The sequence below is a fragment of the Buceros rhinoceros genome, unplaced genomic scaffold (assembly GCF_000710305.1).
Source record: "Buceros rhinoceros silvestris isolate BGI_N320 unplaced genomic scaffold, ASM71030v1 scaffold7406, whole genome shotgun sequence".
Taxonomy (NCBI): domain Eukaryota; kingdom Metazoa; phylum Chordata; class Aves; order Bucerotiformes; family Bucerotidae; genus Buceros; species Buceros rhinoceros.
In genome coordinates, this window is record NW_010418062.1 from 4,712 (window position 1) to 25,935 (window position 21,224).

Consider the following 21,224-nt stretch of genomic DNA (forward strand, 5'->3'; position numbering starts at 1 on the left):
TTGTAAAAAGGCAGCTGAGCAAATATGACCCAATGGAATGAGTCTGACTTGGATTAGTATGCCTAATCATGTGGGTTTTTTCTTAATTAGGTATTACAGCCCTAAACGAAGCATTACTCTTATCACTGAATCGTGGCCATGCACTCCCAGCATCTGGAATGATTGCTGTAGGGTAGCCGCAGGCTGAAGGGGTGTAGCCCCTCTGGCTCACATGGACTGGTTTAGGAGTCGGTAGCAAAAGAGTTTGTGGGAGAGGTGTCATTCTGGTGAACACGGCTTTGCCTGAAAGGAAGCTCCTTGCCAGGTGGCTAAAGTGCTGGAGAAGCTTGTGTCTGTCTCATGGTCTAGAAGGTGAACTGCTGTGTAGACTTCTTGTTCTTGTATAGAAACCTCTATAAAACAATTGACATGATTCTGTTGTCAGAGAGATTGACTAAAGCTCAGCATATAGTTAAATACATTGTTAGAGGCTTTTTTCTCCTAATTATTTTTTAGTACCTTTCCTCTGAAAATTCTCAGGAATAGCATTTAAAAATTACAGGACTTTTGGAGTAAAAATGTTTTTTATCAGCTGGTGTCTTTCACTGAGTGTAGAAAACTAGTGGAGAAGGGATATTAAAAAGGGTAACAAAATGAAAATGTCTTTATGCTTTTAAAGGTCTCACTTACCGGATTTAGTATACTTGTAAATCTCTAGGACAATTAAAGCTAGAAAAACAGTAGAATTGGATCCTGTCATGTCTCCCATAAAAGGGGAAGACTGTTGGAATGTAGCAGAGGTGAGAAGAGCAAAAAAGAATTCGGTAGCTGCTGCAAATGCTCAGCATCTCTGGAAAACAGGCAGTCCCTGTAACCTAATTAACTGTTGGGTTTTTATACTCCAAAGAGGCCCATGGGGAGTGCTGGCCACATTCTGTTAAATTCAGTTAAATGCTGTTTGGTTATTGTCTGTGACCTCTAAGTGTTTTGAAATAGAAACTGCGTTGTTCTTCCACACTGCAAACTGAAGTAAAATATTTTGCAGAGGAAGTTAGTTACAGGGTTTAAAGGGTTATTCAAATGCTGTGGCAATCAATGATGCTCTAACATATCTGACAATTCCTGCATGGCTGGGCCACATGCAGCATGCGGAAAATTGGCTTTTGTAGCAGTCCAAATGAGTCTCATATCAGAATATACCAGCATTAATTTAACTGTAAATATAATAATATGGAATTATTATAAAATATTTGGGTTTGATTGTAGCAGCCTGGACTATATCGTCTCAAAAAATCAGTGTAGCTATGTGGAATGAGGTTAGTAAAGGATAAGGTGCTAGTGTCATTCAAGTCATTCAGGTGCTAAACAATTCTCATTTGAGTGTGTACACAACTTCATTGAATTTATTGAGACTGTTAACCTTTCAGAACTGAAGGCTGTGTTTAATGACCGTGATGAATTAGGCTCCTATGAAAGAAGGTAGAAACAGTATGATGGTAATAAGAGCAACAGATGAAAAAAGAAAACTGCATGGTAGAAAAAGATCAGTTGTTAGCTGACTTGACAACTGTGGTAGTGGTGAATCTTCATCTTTGGTACTTTAGATAATCCTAAAATTTAGTCATTTCACAGATGTACACAGATTTATAACCTAATGCAGCAATATCTAAAAGAAATCCACTCTCTTTCATAAGAACTTACTTTTGAATTACTCTCTCTACTTCTTTGTGAATGTGGTATTTGTAAATAAATTCTAGTATCATGGCTAAAATATTATCTGACTTATATATCAAAGCGTGATCTAATCGTTGGAGAGGTTCTGGGAAAATGTTGCAGCAGAGACGTAAGTTTCCTGTCTGGCAAAACATATCCCTACGTGGTTTGGGATGTCTGTACCAGACATTCACTCAAGGTCTGGCATTATCCATAGACTATAAAGAAAATATTTTGAGAAATGGCACTGGTTATGAGGAACGCTGGAAACCAAATGTTTTTTTTCTCTTAATATGCAAAATATAATTTATTTGTATTTATTCCTTAGATCCATCTATTTTATTAATAATTAGGAAATGAAAGTAACTTCACAGGATGAATGCAATTCATTGAAAGTGTCTGCTCCAAAGCTAAATGCTGTTTTATGAGAAGGTTAATATTTTCTCATTGGGATTCTGAAAAGCGTTGTTCGTTAAACCTTATAGACTGATTCATCTTAGGTACACGTGCTGTACAGTCATCAGTCAGGACAGTGTTTGATGCAGTCTGCTTGGCCACTCTTACTAGGCATGAGGCTTTAAAAAAAGGGGGATGGGGGTTTGAAATAAAAATAACACAGCATTCTCTTTTGGGTGGTGTACAACATTACACTTGAGGGGGACAAAGAGAGTATACTGGAAAGCTCTGAGAAGCTGTCTTGTTTCAACTGATGAAATACTGGCAGTTTTCTTTCTGACTGCTGAAGGAGCTGGGGAAATGTTAAATAGTGGAAGAATCATATTACCCTTGACTAATGTGTTGAATTGGCAAACCAGTGCAAAGAAAATGGAAATTGCTGGCTATTGGAAATACAAAACACACTTGGAAACCAAACCTTTAAGCAGTTAGTTTTCATTCTATTTTTTTCTAATTTTGTAGGAATTTCCATTTTTAAACAACAGCTGATACACAGTTGTGCATTATTCTGAATAAGAAGTTAGACCATGTTCATATGAAAAAGGTTATAAACTTCATTCTTTGGCCTGTTTAAATAGAGAAAAGCAGAAATTAAAATACACTTTTCTTCCTCCCACCACATCGAATGAATCAATAACTTATTTTTTGACTTTTTTGTGGGGGTTGGCGTAATGGATACTGCTATTCTGCATCTTCTGAGTACATAATTTTCTAGCATTTCATGGACCATTAATAAGTAAATTGTCTAAAAGACATCTTACCTTAAAGGGAGGCGAAGGATGCTGACTGAATTTTGGTAATGAAAATGCATACTTGTTACAGATTTTTGTTAATTTGGTGAACTTTATGTATACTTAAAGCCTCCATGATTTATTTCTTGCAGTTGCTTTTGCCAAGGATAAGCTACTTGACGCTGGTGACGGACAAAGTGAAGAAACACTTTCAGAAAGTTATGAGGCAAGAAGAAGTTAATGAAATATGGTTTGAATATGAAGGTACACCGCTGAAATGGTGAGTTTATTTAACTTTGTACCTGTACTCAATTTATCATGTAAAGAGCTATCAAGTTCAGCGCAGCGTCGGTAATTTTCCTCAACTAATCACTCCATTGGATTTCAAAGAAGGAAAAGAGGAGGAGGGTAAGAAAAGCATGTGGTTTGGGAAAAAACAGAAGAAAGTTCAATGTTGAACCTATTTTTGATTATTTTGCTTGTACTTACTGTATGTATGAGGCAGAGTTTGTGCTGCACCTATTGTTTTTGTTATAGTTGTTGCTGTAATACGAAATTCCTGAGGTTCTGGCTTTATGTTACTTGTAGTAGGATCACCAAATAAATCTTTGCGTAGCTTATTCAACCTTCTTAAAAGATGCCTGCTAACGCAGATAGGAAGTATGATTTCTGGAGTCTGAATGCAAATAGGATGTATGCCTAAAGATAATAAATCATGTGCGTAACCTTCCCTTTTCACTGGTGTGGTATGTGCCTGCACTGTAAAACAGACAATCAGATAATGATGTGCAGGCTCTTGTTGAATTCAATTAGTTCAACTTTACAGAACTTATTACTGTTGATACTATTGTTGTTCTGTCATGTGGTCTATTAAAAGGGGTTTTTTTTCTGCAGTGTTGGGGAATCAGGCTAACATTGTTTAATTTTCCTAGTTTTCAGTATTTATTTCTTTCTATTTCTGCTGTAAAGAAAGAAAACATTTTGAGAGCTGCAGTGTTTGCTAGCTCTGTACAGAGAGCATCAGCTCTCCAGGTGTTGGGGAATCAGGCTAACATTGTTTAATTTTCCTAGTTTTCAGTATTTATTTCTTTCTATTTCTGCTGTAAAGAAAGAAAACATTTTGAGAGCTGCAGTGTTTGCTAGCTCTGTACAGAGAGCATCAGCTCTCCAGCATTCAAAATACTAAATACTTTCTGAAGAGCTTTTATATATATCTTTATTTCCTGTATCAAAATAGGAAAGAAAACTACCAGTGACTGTTTCAGCTTCTTGAACCTAGGTGCAAGCATCACGCCATGAAGACCCTGTAGACTTGGTGTTGCAGTAGATCTCTTCTATTCTTTTGTTTCTTTGATAACAACTTAGTGTAATCCTTGAAAATACGTAAATAGAAAAGCATAAAAACTAGCTTTTATCACTTTTTCCAAACCGTCTGTCAAAACCAGCTTTAGACATCCATTTAAATTATCTGGAATTGAACAGTGATTAGTTTCTTGGTGTGCCATAGTGACCTGGACTCATGGATACCGTCTAAATCAATAAGAAGGTACCAAGTCTGTCCCAGCGAGTTCACAGTCTTAGGTGGGTAATGGGAGGAAACTTCATGAGTTTTCTCTGAACTCGTAACAAGAAAGGCGAGAGATGCTTTTTACTTCAGCCAAACCAGATCTGTATTTTCTGCAAGATTTCAAATACTACAATGTTTAAACTAGAAGTAAAAAAAAAACCCCAACAATTAAATTATAGAATATAGGTACAGAGTAAAAATATAAATTATAATTTTAGAATTAAGTGAAGTGTTAGTAAACTCATTGAGCACTGAAATGAAAATGAATAGTGTAATTATGACCTGCTGATTAAGCCTCTGATATTTCAGAACATCTTAGCATATTCTGCCGGGAACAGCCCCACTGATTTCAGTGGAATTGCTTTTCTAAGGAAAACGTGGTCTGCAGACCATTATTTTAGGACAATGGTAATTCCCCAAATAGCGGAAGCTTGTTCCAAGGAAGACCCAACTACCAGAACTGAGAATTAGATTGAGCTGGTAGTTTTTAGAGAAAGCATAGTGAGCATTAATGCTTAATCTTTTTGAGTAGAACTTGTAAGTTCCAAATCGAATAGAACTTGCTAATAATACTGCTTATTCTAATTGTTTGCTTTGCGCTGTGAGGTCATATTGCTTACTGTCTGTGCGGTTCCATAGCTGGTGGGGGTGTCGTGTATCTGTTTTCAGCTGCAGCTTTGAGGAAGTCTGAAACACGGTTTCAGCTTCGTGGTGTGTGGCACTCAGGCCAGGCCAGGCAGCCATGTGAAGGAGGATGAAGGTCTCCAGGTCTGGAGTTCTGGGGCCTGGGGCCTCTCAGTGAATTATTGGGGCAGGGGAAGATAGTTTTCTTGCCTGCGAGAGGGTTGGTGTCGCCTATTAAGGCTGTGCAGGAAGAGGTCATCAGATTGTTCAGCATCAGAGACTACAAAAAGAAATGGATCGAATTTTCTTGGAGACCCTGCAGCTACAGGAGCATAAACCTAAAACTACACTGAAGGAGATGCAGGCAGAGTTTGTGATTACTGGATTGGAAGATGATCTCCTAAGTTATGGAAGGGCTGGAATCTTGTGACTTCTGGCAGCAGGCGGAAGGCTCCTTCTCCACCTGCACTTCTGTAACTACAGGATAAGTTCAGTGCTCTGTGTGCAGGTTAGGGACTGAAAGCTCTGACCAGTGATGCACCTGAAGTGGCTAAGCTTGAACTCTGCAGGGGCACCAGGGGAAAGTGAAGAATGAAGTCAAAGGTCTCTATTCTGCTTATTCTCCTTTACCAGTCTCTCCAGCATCTTGCACTCTGATTTCATGGTCACTGCAGCCAAAGCTGCCACTGATTATCACATGCAGAACTATTTTGTCTTGTTAGTAACAGATTCAGCTGCAGGTCAGCTCTGGTCCATCCAATGCCCGTATCAAGAAATCTCGACTACTTGTGTCCCACCATGTTGCTTTTCCAGCAGATGTAAAGAGATTAACAAGAACCGGGGTATGTGATGCAGAAACTTTCTGAGCTGTTTAAAGGCGACTTTGTCTACTTTCTTGCGTGGATTGCATGGTCTGTAACAAACTCACCGTGGTGTTGCCCTTGTCTCTCCTCTAATCCTGAACCACTAGATCTCAACCAGCAGGTTGTCTGTCCCAATCAAGTTTGACACATCGAAGCTACTCCCTCACAGGGAAGACAAGTCTTTTTCCTGATCTGCCCTACCTGTCTTTCCTGAGCAGCTTACATCCATCCATCTATATTTCTGGTAGCCCAAACTGTCACAGTTATGCCACTGAATGTGGCACTCTAGTTTCTCCTGCTTGTTTGCCGAACTGCGTGCATTTATGTACATACAGTTGTGCTAGAATCTCTAGTACCTTCTCTTATCAGTTTGAAATCTCCCTTCTAGCTGTCACCTTTCACCACTTGCTTTCTACCCGAGTCCATTAATTTTCACTTGTCTGTGGTTGTTATTCACACCCTTGTTGTTCATGGTCTGAAGCTCTTCTCACCAGGCTGGCCAACCTGAAGGTGAAGATATGTCTGTCCCATTTGGGTGGATTCCATCTCTCCCTAGCAGTCCTTTATCTCTGAAGAGTGTCCTGTGGTTGTAAAAGCCTTTGTCCTTTTTTTCACACCAGCTGCACAACCAGTTATTGACCTGCAGTTACTGACCAGCCTTCACGCCTCTCTGAGCCTTTCTCCTTTAATAGTGAAATTATGGAGATGCCACCTTGTCCCTTGCAGCACTTAGGATTTGTGCCCATGTGGTTGAACAGCAAGGGCGAATTATCCAAGCAAAGGACAAATCTTGCCAGTCTGCCTGCAGCTTCTTAACAAGCAGCAAACCTCCATAGGTGGCAAGATTGATAGATGGGAGAGGGGTCTCTCCCTTCTAGAAGAGAGTCTCCTACCACTAACTGCTTTCTCTTGGTGTGGATGTGCTGTTCAGGCTGCTCCGATGCTTCCTCAGAACTTCCAGCCCCTTGTCTGCCATTGAGACACTGACTGAAAGGTGGAGAAGGAGCCTGCTTTCTCTTGCCAGAGGTTGCAAGACTCTGGTCTTCCCCATCTTGTGAGTCTCCGTTCACCACTCCAGTGACTTCAGGTGCTCTTCCTGTGCAGCTGGGGATTCAGTCTCTCATCTCTGCAAGGACTCAATGAAGATGCCAGCAATCTCTTTATCTTGGCTGATGCTGGACAGCCCACTGACCTCCTGACTTGACTTGGTGACATAGTTTCTCAACTAACAGACACCTCCTCTAGGTCATGACATTTCCTCTGCCTGCCCCAGCCTTCAGGAGAGCTATCCTGGCAGCTTGAGACCTGGAGAGCTGCATCCTCTTGGGAGCTCTCCCTGAATGAAGGCCTCTGATGTGCTGGGGTGGTTTCCTCAGGAGACACCTTATTGCTCATTTGAACATTTGCACGTGGCCTTCAGCAGAGTTTGTCCCCTTTCAGTGGATTGTACTCTAACCCTGGTAGTTAGACATAGGTGTCTCTCTGGTACTAGATGGATGCTTGACTCTTCCTAATCAGGACTCAGTGGAAGATGAAAGATCGAACTGCCATTCAATGAGGCATGGTCAACATATTGTTTGAAAATGCTAGTGTTAGCTTAAAAGATCTAGGAAAAAATTATTTCTTACTGAATACTAAAGGAAGAGGTTGAGACTGTTATCCAATGCAGCCAAAAATTTCCTCAATGAGGTGTTTGTTCACAGAACTACCTCAACACCAGATTTTGGCTGCTTGATACCCTTAATACCACAGACAGTTCTGGAGCATGGGACTTTTTGATCTTGGAGTTATCAGTTCATGAATTACCACAGTAAATTATTCTGGTCTGAAAGCAACCTACCAACTCATGCTGTCACTTTCTGTCCTGGGTTCAGAAAGAAATTGTTAGGAAAGTAGTAATTAATTTTCCCTACTGTTCATCTGTCACTTTCAGAAGGATTTTAAGTGCTTAATGTGGTGTTTTCCAGGACTTCTCTCACACTCTGAAACTACCTGCTGTACCATAATAAAAGCAGAAATAAATTGACAATGGCTGGAAGTCAAGCTGCTGTTACGCTTCTGTAGATGGGAGACTTTCCAGAAATAATCACTATTCTAGCAACTTGTAAAAAAAGATTTGTGGTCTCTTAGACATTTTCTCTTTGCTATTTTTCACATTATTTCCTTTGAGAAAGTTCTGCACGGTCTGCCTGTCTTTGGCTACTGCTCTAGTTAAGCCCAGCTTGATTTCAACAGTCCAGTATACTTTTTTCAAAATTATACTTTTCTGGGCTGGATATTTCCCTTAGCTGTTGTTCTGTGTGTTTTTTCTTTTCGTTTTTGTTTCCTTTTTTTGGAGGGTTGGGGGGTGGGCAAATCTTTTAAAGACTGTCTTGGGTTTTTGAATGTATTTATTATTTATTTCTGCTGGCTGTTTTAGGTTCTGGAGTATTTTTATATTTCTCTAATTGCAATGCCTATTTTTCAAATACAAGTTCAGAAGCAGCATTGCAGCAGTATCTCTGGAAACCACGTCTTTAATGAGGTCATATTGACTCATAGCACAAGGAAGATACATGCTTAAGAACGGAGTGAAGGGATGTTGGGGGCTGTTTATTCCATGTACAGATTGACAAGTCCTCTTCTTGACTTCTCTTTGTGCCTCCCTTAATTCTCTATCGTGGGTAAGAAACCAGGTTTTGTTAGGAGGGGAATATAAAGAATAACTTTAGTATTGTTACATGGAGTGTTGTTCTATCCAGAGTCGTAAAAAATGCTCTTAACTATACCTCAGAAACAAGTGAAACACAGCACTACATCCAGTCGTTACTTAAGGCTTTGGTTGGCATCAAATTAAGTGCCAGAACTGGAGTTTAAAGGAGGATATGTCTTATATCTCAGGTTTGCTTCACTGCTGTTGTGAACTTTACTCTTAATGGAAGACTGCACTTCCGAATAGAAAAAAATTCTCTTATGGTCTACTGTTTTCGTTAATCTCATGTGTTCTACTGTGGAACAAAATGATTTTAGAGCTGGCCTCTTGCAACATAAAAGCTATCTATCAGCTGTGCAAAGCACAAGGATTTTGCTGAAGAATGCTTGAGTATTTGAACTTCATTTTTGTTGTCTAAACTGGGTGGAAAATTCAGATGTAGGCCAAAAAGTGATGCTTTTTAAAATTTTTTGGTAGTTGTCTATTTTATTTTTTAAGTTGAAAGTAACTGGAAGTCATAGTTCGTCTTCATCTAATTATCAAAGGAAATCTGATTTTTGTAACTCACCTGGAAAACCACTCTTTCGTGGAACTCTGCTGAATCCCTGTTGAAGAACTCATGACTGACAGCAGTAAAAAGTCTTGGTGATAGAAACTTGAGCATTAGCAGTGAATGGGGACAAATCTGGATATGCATTACCTGTATTCTTTATGCCCTTTGTCAGGAAAACACAGTTCTAGATACTTTCTCGATATTTCCCCCTATCTTTTCTTTTAAGAAGTTACAACTGCAGTAGGTACATTCAAGAATTGTAGAACTGTTTCGTTTTGGTTTTAACTGTGCTGCTGCGGTGACTTTGTCTGAAGCTTTGGGGTTAGCCCACCCGCAGAGGGTGCTAAAGCACTGTTGTGTGAGTGTCGAGGCAGGTCCCGACATGGGCTTGGCACAGGTGCCTTTAGAGCGATGCGCTGGGTTATTGCTTGATGGACTTCCAAAACCTCCCTACGTGCTCAGCTCTGCATCCCGCGGTCAGTGCCACTGGACTCAGAGAAGCTACCGAGTTGGCACTGAAGTGTGTGTTTATCTCTTCGTAGAGTGAAAAGCTAGTAAGGTTAGTTCAGGCTTCTGAAAGATAAGGGAATGGAGCTTGGTATGATGAATGCAAAATAAATATTTTATCAAAAATCTAGCAGCATCTGCTTGTGAGAAAATTGCCGAAAGACCTTGTCAGAGTGCCTGTGGGAGTTTGGTGTGTGTGGTAGATATTCCTTATCTTGCCGGTGGCTGTATCTTCTAAGGAATTTAAAGGACGAAAGCTATAGATGGAAGTGAGTATTTGGATGAAGCAGCTTCTTTGTGTAACTTCTTTAATACAAAATACCACTGAAACAGCAGGAGAGGGAAGAGATGTTAGGGGTCAATGTGGTATTGAAATATCTGAAAATTCATATACTTTCCTGTCAGAACAGCTATTCCTACAACTATCAAGCTTTTTAACTAAAAATACTGTTTTGAAGGATTCCACAGAGCAACTTATAGGCCACTTATGCTGTTGCAAAGCTAGCAGTGTTTTGTGGGCACAGCTCAATGGCCACTGGTTTAGATGTTGAACATGTAAATTCCAGACCCAATTCTGCCAGAAACGTGTCCGTCATTTATACCTATTTATGCCTATAAAACTTTTCTGAATAAGCAATAATGAATGTTAATCATGGGAGTCAAACAGCTATTTTTTAAAAATGTAAATGCAGCTATGTTAGCTGTTATAGGTAGAATTTAATGCACAGCTTTTATGTTCATTTAATATCTCTCCATTTTTAGGCATTACCCAATTGGTTTGCTGTTTGATCTCCATGCATCGAATACAGCCCTTCCTTGGAGCATCACAGTGCATTTCAAGGTAAAATTGAAATACACTTTCAGTTAAGAACAACTGAGCATGGGATTAGATGAAATTTATAAGCTGGCAAAAGGCTTTGTCATTATTTTATAAATAAATGAATGGTATGACTTGAAGGGGAGAATATTTTTTCTTCAGTTATCTAAAGTTTTCTGTAAGTCTACAGCTGTTTTCCGTTAAATTGTATGTGCTTTCAAATTACTTCTCTTGGTAATGATTTTATTATAATCTGAAAATCACAGATTGGTTTTCTAGATAAATTAGGAGACTGTCACTGCAATTGAGTAGATATAAGGGAAGAACTCTCTATAGTGAATGTTTTCAGTTCAGTCAACTTGAGCTGACCAACGACTGAGAAGTGCTTATCCTTTTTAGGTGCATTAGCATGGATATGAGATACTGTAGAAATCTTTGAAGTCAGGGAATGCTGTTGTGCTTCACGTGGGTCCCCTTTAGAGAGCTGAGTGAAATGAGCTCAGTCTTGTGACAGCTTAGTCACAGAAGAAGCGTTATTTTGATTACGCATTGTAAAACCATTAGGCATGACTTCATAGCAGGACTGATCTTTGCTCAGAAGAGTACTTGCGTAGGGTTAACTTTGGTGCAGAATTCTTTCGTACTCTGAAATGTGTCAAGATGATAATCCCAGGTATGTTTTGAAGTCAAAATAGCAACTAGAATTCATGGTATTTTGCATTGAAACTTTAATTTTTCCACTGTAGGAGAAACAGCGCAATAGGGGAACAGATTCAAAGGAGAACGCTAGGTTAATGGTCTTGACTTTAGTGTGTGAGACTGAGATTAGATGAAAAGCATATTAGGAAGCAGTTGTGTTGGAAGTTTTCCTTCAACCAGTTCTTCTCTTGAAGTGTTTTAGAAAAGGGCTTGCTAACAGGAGTCATCTGATCCTTTTTGGAAGTGTGCACTGGAATCATACATTCTTAAGATATTTATTTCCACATCTTGAAATGAATGAATCTGATGTCGTGGATGTGTTTGAAACCATTGTAATTGCTACGTCTGACTGATACATGTCAGAGAGGGCTGGGATGAAGAAACTCCCAGAGGAAAGTTTCTGTAGGGCGTCTGGTTTTGTATTAATTTTTAATTTCATTGTTACATGTTCTGAGAGCTCTGTGAGGTTGGCAGCAGCAGCATGTGGATGTTGCCACCCCAAAGCAGAGCCATCTTGGGAAATAAGTTGTAGCACCACAGTGCCTTTCAATTTCGTGTAGTGATGTAACCTGTCTTTCATGTCCTTTTATTGCTGCTTGTTGAAAGATCAGCTAATTTAAGTTTGTCTCAAAGGCAGACATTAAAGATCAGCAGAAACAATTCACTGCTAAGGCAGTTTATTTTAAAAGCTGATGTAATTTAGTTTTTTAAAATATGACATTTTGGATAAAGCACCTGCTTAATCTCTCTTCCTGTTTTTGATGTAATCTGAATGTTTATTTAAATAAACCCCTTTTAAATAAAGTCAAAACTTAACTGAAATAGATAAAAGTATGTCAAAATATTGAAGATATTTGCATGTGTTGCAGTTTCTTATAGCTAAATAGTTTAGGTGTGGGGTTCCTGCCTGGATTATTCTTTTCATTTGTGTGTAGTTATTCTTCAAAGAGTCATTATTTTTATTTGGCTTAACAGAACACTGTTAGATTTTTTTTTTTTTTGCTGTCACGGTTTTCTCTTTTTTTTTACCAAAGCACGCAGTCCGCAAAAGGTATCTGAAACATCAGTGAAGAGTGGGTTTTATCTTCTTTTTCTTTATAGTTTTCTATGTTTAAGAACATAAAAAGGGTTTATTTCTATTCAGCTGAGGTTTGAAAGTTGACAGATACTGGTAATCCCCAACTGTGTTATATATGCAAACCAAATAATAACACACTCATTGTTTTCACTGAAGATACAGTTTATTCATTTGTACTTCCAGTATGCAATGAAATAACATGCATTTATATCTGTAGTAAAGTTGAAATACAGTTGTCTTAAATGGTCATAGAAGGACAAGCTCGAACAGAGTGCTGAGGTCTGAGAATCAGGAGAAGCTGTGGTCTGGGAAGTTGCTTTTGTTACCCAGGTGTGGTTTTACGGGGAAACTTTATCCCTTCCTGTCAAACTCATCTCACGCTGCTCTGCAGCCTGCTTAGCACTGTTTGTGTTCTTGGCATGGTAACCAGCTCTCCAGATTTTGGGCAGTAGATAGGAGGTGGTGAACTGCTCTGGAAATGTTGGAGGAAATGTTGCTCTCTGCTGTTGGAGGAGAGGAAATCGAGTGTGGCAGGGGAAAGGCTAACGTTCTGCTGAAGCCCTTGTCTGCTGGTGCCTTCCTCTCCACCCATGAGGAGGCAAGACTGCATCTGGTTTTGTATAACAACAGCTGTTTTCCTGGGTTTGTTAGCTAAAGATTGGATCGGATAGAGTGAAAAATAAATACTTTTTTAATGTAGCAGAGGGATATATTGTGGAACTGCTAGGAGACGTTGTGGAAATCAGCGGTATAAATGAGGGTTTTTAAAAATTAATCTTTCAGTTAGCACTGCTAGTAACTAAACACAAATACATGGATGCTCCCACTGCCACTGGATATGTTCCTTATGGTTTTTAATTATTAATAAATAAATTATTTAATTTTATTATTGCTGTAATTTTCTGTAGATGTAGCCTAATGCAACGAGACTGTCACGGTGTGAACAGCTGTTTTGTGAATTAGAACTGATAGATACATATGGGTGGAATGGAGTTATGAAACCAGACTGTTGAAATTGCCTGTGATGTTTTCGGAACAGTTTTACATGAGAAGTCATTTAGTGCTCCTGTCTGTACTTTTTCATGACCAGATTTATGCTGCAAGTGTCTACTGGTATGTGAAACAAAACCAGTACTACTTGAGCTTTCTAAGAATCACTGAATTGTTTTGGTTGGAAGAGTCCTTTTAAGATCATCAAGTCCAGCTGTTCCCCTGCACTGCCAGGTCACCTCTAAACCATGTTCCTCAGCACCAAATCCACACGGCTATCAAACCCCTCCAGGGATGGGTACTCCACCACCTCGTTTTCATGACCAGATTTATGCTGCAAGTGTCTACTGGTATGTGAAACAAAACCAGTACTACTTGAGCTTTCTAAGAATCACTGAATTGTTTTGGTTGGAAGAGTCCTTTTAAGATCATCAAGTCCAGCTGTTCCCCTGCACTGCCAGGTCACCTCTAAACCATGTTCCTCAGCACCAAATCCACACGGCTATCAAACCCCTCCAGGGATGGGGACTCCACCACCTCGCTGGGCAGCCTGTTCCAATGCTTTGCGACCCTCTCTGTAAAGAAGTTTTTCCTAATATCCAACCTAAATCTCCCCAGCATAACATGAGGCCATTTTCTCTTGCCCTGTTGCTTGTTACTTGGGAGAAGAGACTGACCCCCACCTTGCTACAACCTCCTTTTAGGTAAATGTAGAGTGATGAGGTCTCCCCTCAGCCTCCTCTTCTCCAGACTAAACAGCCCCAGTTCCCTCAGCCGTTTCTCACAGTGTTTGTTCTCTAAACCCTTCACCAGCTTTGCCCTACTCTGGACATGCTCCAGCACCTCAATGTCCTTCTTGAAGTGAGGGGCCCAAAACTGGACACAGCATTTGAGGTGTGATCTCACCAACGCTGAGTACAGGGGACAATCACTTCCCTCCTCCTGCTGGCCACACTAGTGCTGATACAAGCCAGGATGCCGTTGGCCTTCTTGCCCACATGGGCCAAGAAAATCAGTCGACTTGTAATACTTTTTCTTCCAGAGATACAGAACATGGAGGGAGTAAGACATGGCCAATAGAAGTACTTGAATTAAAGCTGATTATAGGCTCTGTTAAAACTTTCTGTGAATCTTGCAGCTGTATATCCAGGGGTGTCTACCAGCTTGTTTACAAAGGTCTCTCTATAGGGAACTGAAGAAAGTTATTTACGTTAGTTCACTATTTCCTTAAGTAGAAAGAAGGCAAGTAGATTAAAAAAAAACAAGCATGTATGTTCTATATTTAAGTATAAAAGTTATTATTCTGTGTTTATAAATCAAGGGGGGGTGCCTTATTTTCTGTTTTTATTGTCATGTAGGTGAAACTGTGCTTCTTGAAGATGCAACAGTGTTGTTTTCTGAATTATCACTTTCACCTTTAGGCTTTTTCAGCTTCCACTCACAGTACTGCATAGAAATATGTCAGTGCTTTTTCTCCTAAAGAAAAGACAGCACTGAGATTGTAGGAGTGTTTTCCAGTCTTCCACAGTGTTATTCCTCAGAAACTGGGGCAGTGAATCGTGGCACTGCTGTGGCTAGATTCTTTCTACTAGCTTAGCTAGCTTTGACCAGCTTTAAACAAGTCCCTGCTCTTTTGCAGAGCACGCTGTGTATGTTCTCTGCAACACATACCCCAGGGAGTGACATTCCCTGTAATTGGAAATTCATTGGAAGAACATCATCAGGGAGATGCCTACCTGTAGAAAGACGGGAATGTCCAAAAAAAGACCCTGCATTTCAATTTTTAGGCATATGTGTAACAAAACAGTTATTGTAACAAAACTTGTTTTCATAAACTTAGCTAAAACTTGGGCTTTTAGCTGTGAAAGTCGATTTCTAGGTTCCTGTATTATTCGGCATTAGGTGCATTCCACTGTTTCATCTCTTTTTGAGGGATGCCAGTGACTCACTTTGAATTCTTGCATGTAAAGAACTTTTTTGATCTTGAAGTATGCCATTTCTGACTGTTCTTTTCTTCTGGATTGGTTACCAGACTTCACTGGGTTTTTGATTGTTTTTTTTTTTGAACAAGTAAGTTAAACTTCTGAAAGTATTTTACTGGCCTGTATGTATGTCAGCTGGCAAGTAACAATCCCGGTAATGTTTTCCATTCATCGACTGGGGTTTTGATTGTTTTTTTTTTTTGAACAAGTAAGTTAAACTTCTGAAAGTATTTTACTGGCCTGTATGTATGTCAGCTGGCAAGTAACAATCCCGGTAATGTTTTCCATTCATCGTGGGCCCAATTATGCTGAGACATTCAGCTTTGGGGAGAAGCGGAACAAGGTCTGCCCTAGAAGAACTTTCCTTTCTGTTCTGTCCTCTTGTCCATCCTCCTATGAGAAACAAGCTTTATCTCTGTCCATAGCACTCGCTTTTTCTTAATAGCTGATTTGTAATGGGTTAAGGGAAAAGATCCTCTTGCAGAACAACATAAGTATTAAAAAAATTAAGGGGAGTGCTAATGACGCCACTCTGGTTTGGCTCCGGGGGTTTGCACTGTTCAGCACGGTCATCTGCAGCTGGGAAAGATGATGAATAAGGCGGGGATAAAACACTCTGGGTTTTTTAATCTTTGAAAACAAAAGAGAATTAATTTGTGGTAATGAATTCGTATATGACTGTAAAATATCGAGTGATACTAAGTGGTGATAAAAGAAAAATTAGAGGAGGAACAGCCCTAACTGTATACCTACACGGTGCTGAACCTTTGATTAGTTAATCTTCTTTGTACCTGAATGAGATTTACTACTATAATACCCTAAGAAGTGAATTAGGAAAGGTAGTTGTCGCTTACTGAAGGATAAGAATGCAGCATGCTGACTCTCCCCAAGTAAAAGGGCGACAGCGTCCAGTCAGACAGGGTAGCACTAGGCTCACGCAGTAGGTAACATTGGAGCTGACAAGGATTCCCAGTATCTCTAAGGAAAAATGTTTAGAAGTAGCATATGTGCTATAGTTCATCTATGTGGATGATGATACTTGGAGGAAACATTTTTCACAGACCTGCATAGAAATGGGCACTGAACTGCCATTGAGAGTCAGTAGGAATTGGGTGCTTGTTACCTCTCACCCTTTTCTCCTGGTCGCTGTCAGAGAATTGAACATCTGCTTGAAAACATGTTAAAACTCTTCATTTGCTGTATTTTGGGTGTAAGGGCCTAAGTACATCAACTGATGTATTTAAATGTATTTATCAAGCTGAGGTTGGGTGATTTAGAGCAATCTTTGGTTTTACAGAAAATTGTTCAACTTCTATTTTTCCTGAAATGTTTCTCGCTGCAAAACCTTTGTCATAATGGTGGTTACTTACTTCCATAAGTAGAAGATTCCAGTGTGCTGCTTTTGTATAAATAAAAACCTAATTAAAGTTATCATTTATTCTTCATCTGCTAAGGTAGGACATGCATTTATTTCTCTTGATCTCTCTCTTCTTGCTGTAGAATTTTCCAGAAAAGGATCTTCTACACTGCCATTCTAAAGATGTGATTGAAGCTCATTTTATGGCTTGTATAAAAGAAGCAGATGCTTTAAAGCACAAAAGTCAAGTCATCAATGAGATGCAAAAAAAGGATCATAAACAGCTGTGGATGGGATTACAGAATGGTAAATATAATGCATCAAGTATGAATTATATTTAGGTTTAGCATGTTAGTACCTGATTTCTTCAAATTTGAGTTATGTGACAGGATGTACAGTATCATTCTTCTGCAGAATTTTAGTTTTGTGTCATGAAAGAGATCGATTTTATTATTATTGTTGTTCTTTTTTAAAGTCACCATTTATGTGATAATCCAAATGTGACTTGAGTTATTCAATGAACTAAACTGAGTTATGACTCTGTTTTAACAAACTAAAACTAGCAACGAAAAATAGTTAAAAAACTATCTAGTGTACTTCTGTGCAGCTGATGGTTTTTATTTGGGAGACACCTGGGGTCTAAGTTCAGTGTTAACAGTCTTGGACCATAAAGTAAAAAAGGTTGTCTCCTTCAGTTAATGCTTAAGGATTGTCACTGATAAACAATACAGGTAGACTTTCAAAAAAGTTGCTTAGCAGATTAATAATTTTACTTTTCTGTCTGTCAAATATATTTTTAATTGCTGATATTACCATGGCTTTCACAAAGATTTCTGCATAGAAACAAAAGATTTTCACAAAGATTGCCGCATTTCAGTATTCACATGAAGAATTAATTCAGAGGAGGTTGTTCTAAAATAATTGGCATTCTTGCTTTGCGCAGATGGCATGTATATCCATATTGCAGTGCAAAATATAACTTCTTTTGGTTTTAGCGCCTCCTCTTGGTTATGGCTCTTAGAGGCCTGTAAGCTGAAAAGCTTTGTAACTATTCCAGAAACTCGTGTCTGGAGGGGATGGTAACGCCACTTCCAATGCATTTTCTTTAGCTCATGAATGATAAATCTATTTTACAGAAGCTGTAAGCATGAAGATACTTATTTTATGTTGAGATACGGAATACCAACCGCTTAGAATTAACATCTTCGCCTATGTTTTAAATGAAACAGGAGAAGTTTAGAATGCAAGAAAACTTGAGGCATGACTTTGCTCTAGACATTGAGGTTCCAAATTCGTTTGAGTTTAATGTGTGTATTTAGTGAGTGTGGGTTTAGTGGGTTTTCTGACTTTTTTGTTGTTGTTTACTGGTATTGCCTTTCATGTTAAAGGTAGTCCTGTAATAATTTTGAAGACTGAGTGCTTATTAGAATCTCTGGTTTCTATTTTTTATGTAATTGTGGGGGAGTTAGAGTGATTACCTTAATTTACCGTTTGAGTGGTAAGTTCTTGAGAGATGCTGTACATACCTGCAACATTTATCAAGAGATTGCACTTTATCTGGTTCAATTCGAAGTACTTCCTGAGAGATTTGGCTTTGTACAAATGCTACTCAGCAAACTGACTGATAATATATTCACTTGTGTGAGTTAGCAGCAGGTAAAGAGTTCTGGTCCACTGGAAGCCATAACTAGTGTAAAAATAGGTGTTGTCTGTTACAAGTCAACTTAAACTGCAGTTTTAATAATTCTGGGGGGGAAAAGTGTGGTCTGCTGTAATAGTCTTGCAAGCAGTTTCATTCGAAGGAAGCAAAACACTGCGACAGCATAATTTCATTTTCTATTTCAAGGATTATTAGCTTCATTGCAAAAAGAACTCCTGTCACTTTGTCCTGGTGCTGAAGTGTTCTCAGGGCGTACTTTATGTGCTCTCTTTAGTGCTGCTGTTAAAAATTAGAACTAAAAGCTCTCTAACATGAATTACAATATGAATATTACGAGTTATAAGTGTAATAATGTCAGAGGGGTTGGCTGCACAATGAAATGGTATGAGTTAGGGCTCTTCTAACCGGGAGTTACAGAACCTTGATAGCCTCCATATGTAAGGTGAGAGAACAGGTAGGCAGTGTGTTCTTTCCCTGCTCATTTAGTTGATTATTTGTCTAAGATTATCTTCAGTTGCAGTGAAACCAGAATTTTAGGCTTTTCCTTTATAATATTAAGAGCAGAGGTTGCCTAGCAAGGTTGATTTCAAGAAGGTTTCACTGTACTTAATGAGAAATCGCACCTGTGGAATCTGCCACCTAAATGAGAAGTTTAAACAATCTTTTGAATACTTTCAAATGCTAATTTTAATTTCTCAGCTCTTCATAAAAGAGAAACAAGAAAAGCTTGTGAAACCAAGAAGACTCTTTTTAAGCATGTTGTATCTTTCAAGATGTTTTTATAGGCTTTCGTTTGAGATGTATTAATTTTAAACCTCTTTGTGAAACAGCATGAATGACCACAAAAAAGAAAAGAAAGTAGCATTTGTGATAACTGCCTTGTGAGTAATGATACATCTGCAGGCTTTTTTTTTTTCTGTGAAACTTCAAACAATTTTCTTCAGTTCTTAAGTACAGGTAGTTTTGTTTGTTTAACGAGTGACAGCAATACTTACAGGATACGTGTTAAACTTAGGCTTTTGGGAAAAAAAGATTTTGCTTATTTGGAGAAAAAACTACCAGTTACAAGTGTAATTTGGTATAAATGCTTCTGCTGAAAAGGAAGTACTTGAACAGGCAGGACGATAAACTTTTCAGTTGCCTGTAGATGGCTTTTAGGGGAAGAGCTGTAATAGTGAATTTGTGGCAAAATCTTGTGCTGGTAACAGCTGGTCAGGATTCACAACAAACTTCACCTCCTTCCTCCCACCAGTTCTGGTTTTGTGTTAATCTGCTGCCAAATCGGGAAGGTAAATATACTTTACTACCTGTGGCTTGTGCTGTGGTTTTGCCTGTTCTTCAGCCTTCAGTTAGCCAATTTTTGTCCATAAACCAGATATTTCTTAGCTAGAGCATTTCTTTGGGATGGGTACATCCGTGTAGCCCCGGTTTTTGACTGGTGTCACAGACTGTGGTATGGAAGTGACAAAGGCAGGCTCTATAGCTATACTGACCTCTGACCCTTTGAAAGAATTGTTAAAATTCTGTGGTTTGAATTGATGGAAAATGACCGGAAAATTGATGGAAAAAGAACTACTGTTCTTGCTGTCATAGCGCTATGGCCATTTTTATCACAGAAAAAGAGGATTTTCAAGTGGGTGGGTTTTTTATTTTTGCCTTTTCCATGGAAAAATAAAGGCTTTCAGCTTTGAAACATTAAAATTCTGTGGGTCTAGTGATGACTTGGGATCAAACAAATGAAATATCAGCTGTTTGTAGGAGGAGAGCTTTATTTTTTGCATGGTTCAAAGAATTAATACCTATAACTTCAGTATATGATGGTTCTGATAAAGGAGGGGTTTTAGATTCAACACAGCTGCTTTTCATCAGTTGTGGAGAGCCATAAGCAACCATATCCTGGAATTTTCACAGGCATCCTTTGAAACCGGTGAAGACCAGGCTTGGTCTTTCTGATACATGAGTGGCGGAAATAAACAGTAAAAGTTCATAGCTATTTTTAAGTCTTCTTTATATATTATAAAATATAATGAAGTAATTATTTTACTGAAAATATTATGGAAAAAGAATGTAATGCTCAGTCATGCTGTAGGGTATACCAAAAGTTAAGTGGCCCTATTGAATTGTTGTTATTAAAGGAGAAAAATCCTGCAAACATTCAGAATATGCAATATTTATCTTTCAATGCATGTGATCTCTTTCTTGTCTTACTGACAGAACCAGACCCGTGTTGTCTTACATTTGCTTCTAAATTGTATTTAAACCAGTCCCGGGATTCTAAGGGGCAGAGTTGTGTTTTTCTGGGTTATCCCACTGCTGTTTTGAAATGTTTGAACTGACAAAAAGAAATAGTGTTATACATTATCAGCACCTTTGCTGTGCTCTGTCCACTTGGCCCACTCTGGTTTGATATGTTTCTCCTCTTTGTGCAGAACTGGTGGAGCAGGGCTGTTGTTTACCTCAGTCTGAGACGATGAGTGTGCTTTGGTAGCTGAGCAAATCTCCGTTATCTCAACTAATCATTTGAAACTGAATTAGGCAGCGTGGACTTAGAAAATCTGCAGGAGTTTGCCTGGAGAATGAATGAACAAGCCATTAGTTTTTAAATCACAGCACCATCTTTTTCTTTTTTCCTTGTATTGCTACCAAAATGGTCATATTTTCCCAGGTTCATAGGTCTGATTAACTGTGAAGAAAGAATAAACAATTCTTCTGAGCTCTGAAAATGGGTATACTGGTTAAAAGGGGACTAAAAAAAGAAAAGTCATTACTTTCCTGGGCTGGTGGGTAAAAAATTTAAAAATTTCTGGAAGTGCGTCAAGCTTTCTTATAATTAGCGTCAATTCCTGCTTATTCTGAAGTTAAGATACACCAAACATGGGGTTGCTGATGTTGTGGAACCTGGATTCAAATAGCTGTGCACAAAGTCAGCCCAACGCTGTTTTGGTGGTGAGCTGCG

General features: G+C 38.9%; 1 protein-coding gene across 2 annotated transcripts in view; it reads left to right on the forward strand.

Moving 5' to 3' along the window:
* The window catches only part of ATG5 (autophagy related 5), a 76,410-nt gene that overhangs the window by 4,336 nt on the left and 50,850 nt on the right, over window positions 1-21,224 (forward strand). The window contains exons 2-5 of one of the 2 annotated variants that reach the window (XM_010138388.1): window positions 2,359-2,361; window positions 3,032-3,159; window positions 10,448-10,526; window positions 16,752-16,914. In XM_010138388.1, the coding sequence (XP_010136690.1) occupies window positions 2,359-2,361; window positions 3,032-3,159; window positions 10,448-10,526; window positions 16,752-16,914 (373 nt within the window). The remainder of the gene's footprint in view (window positions 1-2,358; window positions 2,362-3,031; window positions 3,160-10,447; window positions 10,527-16,751; window positions 16,915-21,224) is intronic. The other variant, XM_010138389.1, reaches the window with a different exon arrangement.